The sequence below is a fragment of the Octodon degus genome, unplaced genomic scaffold (assembly GCF_000260255.1).
Source record: "Octodon degus isolate 3935 unplaced genomic scaffold, OctDeg1.0 scaffold00027, whole genome shotgun sequence".
NCBI classification, from domain to species: domain Eukaryota; kingdom Metazoa; phylum Chordata; class Mammalia; order Rodentia; family Octodontidae; genus Octodon; species Octodon degus.
In genome coordinates, this window is record NW_004524603.1 from 16,620,855 (window position 1) to 16,621,725 (window position 871).

Below are 871 nucleotides of genomic sequence, written 5' to 3' on the forward strand. Positions count from 1 at the left end.
GGGCCGGGGGACCGGCGGCTCCGCCCGGGCCGGCTCGCGGTACGGCTGCGGCTCCAGCCGGGGAGGATCGCGGGGGTACTCGGGCTCGCGCTCGGCGCCCAGGTAGTCGACCTCGCGCCGCCTTACCGGTGACAGGCTAATGAACGCTACTCGCCGCGGCTCCGCCATCCCCACTGTTCTGGCCCTCGGCTTGCGCTCGAGCCGGCGCTCTCTTCTACGCCGCGCCGCGTGCCTGCCCGCCCTTCCTTCCGCACTCCGTCGCTTCTCTGCCCTCCACCGCCCTCAGACGTCTCCGCCGACGCCACCGTGAGTGCCGACCGCGTCCCCTTCCCCGCTACTATGTTCTGATGGGCTCCACCGCCATCGTCAGGGTCGCCGCGGCCGCCATGTTGGATCCCCCACATAAATAGAAGCAGGCCGCTGAGCGGGCGCATGCGCAAAGAGGAGACGCTCGCGTCCACTGTCGTGGCTGTTGCTCCGTTTTCCTCTTTTCCTCCCAACAGTCTGGAGGCCAGACAGGCTGGCGGAAGTGACGTCACGGCACTGGGCTGTTTCCTTGGAAACAGGGACGCCGTCTGAGCCTTTGCTCCGAGGGAGGGGCCTGGGGTTTCCCAATGAGCTTCCTATTCGCACCCGGAAACCGGGGCGCGCTTGGGGTTCTCCCTGGCCCAGCGGCGGTCGTGCGGGGGACCGACCTAGCCATGGCGTCGGGTCCCGCCCGACACAGGCGTGCCGCCCTCCGCAGGAGGTGGTGGTGTCATCTGAGTGTGCGAGGCAGAGGTCGGGGAAAGGAGAAGGACGCGCGCCCTGGCAGCTGTGCCGGCGCCCGGTGTCCCCGTAACTCCCAAGTATTGGGAAAGCGGCGAGCAGG

General features: G+C 68.9%; 1 protein-coding gene across 1 annotated transcript in view; it reads right to left on the reverse strand.

Moving 5' to 3' along the window:
• Ubn2 (ubinuclein 2) overlaps positions 1 to 667 on the reverse strand; it is an 81,930-nt gene extending 81,263 nt beyond the window's left edge. The window contains exon 1 of the mRNA XM_004629139.2: positions 5 to 667. Coding sequence (XP_004629196.1) covers positions 5 to 168 — 164 coding nt within the window. The 5' untranslated portion in view covers positions 169 to 667. The remainder of the gene's footprint in view (positions 1 to 4) is intronic.
• Between the last annotated feature and the right edge of the window lie 204 nt (positions 668 to 871).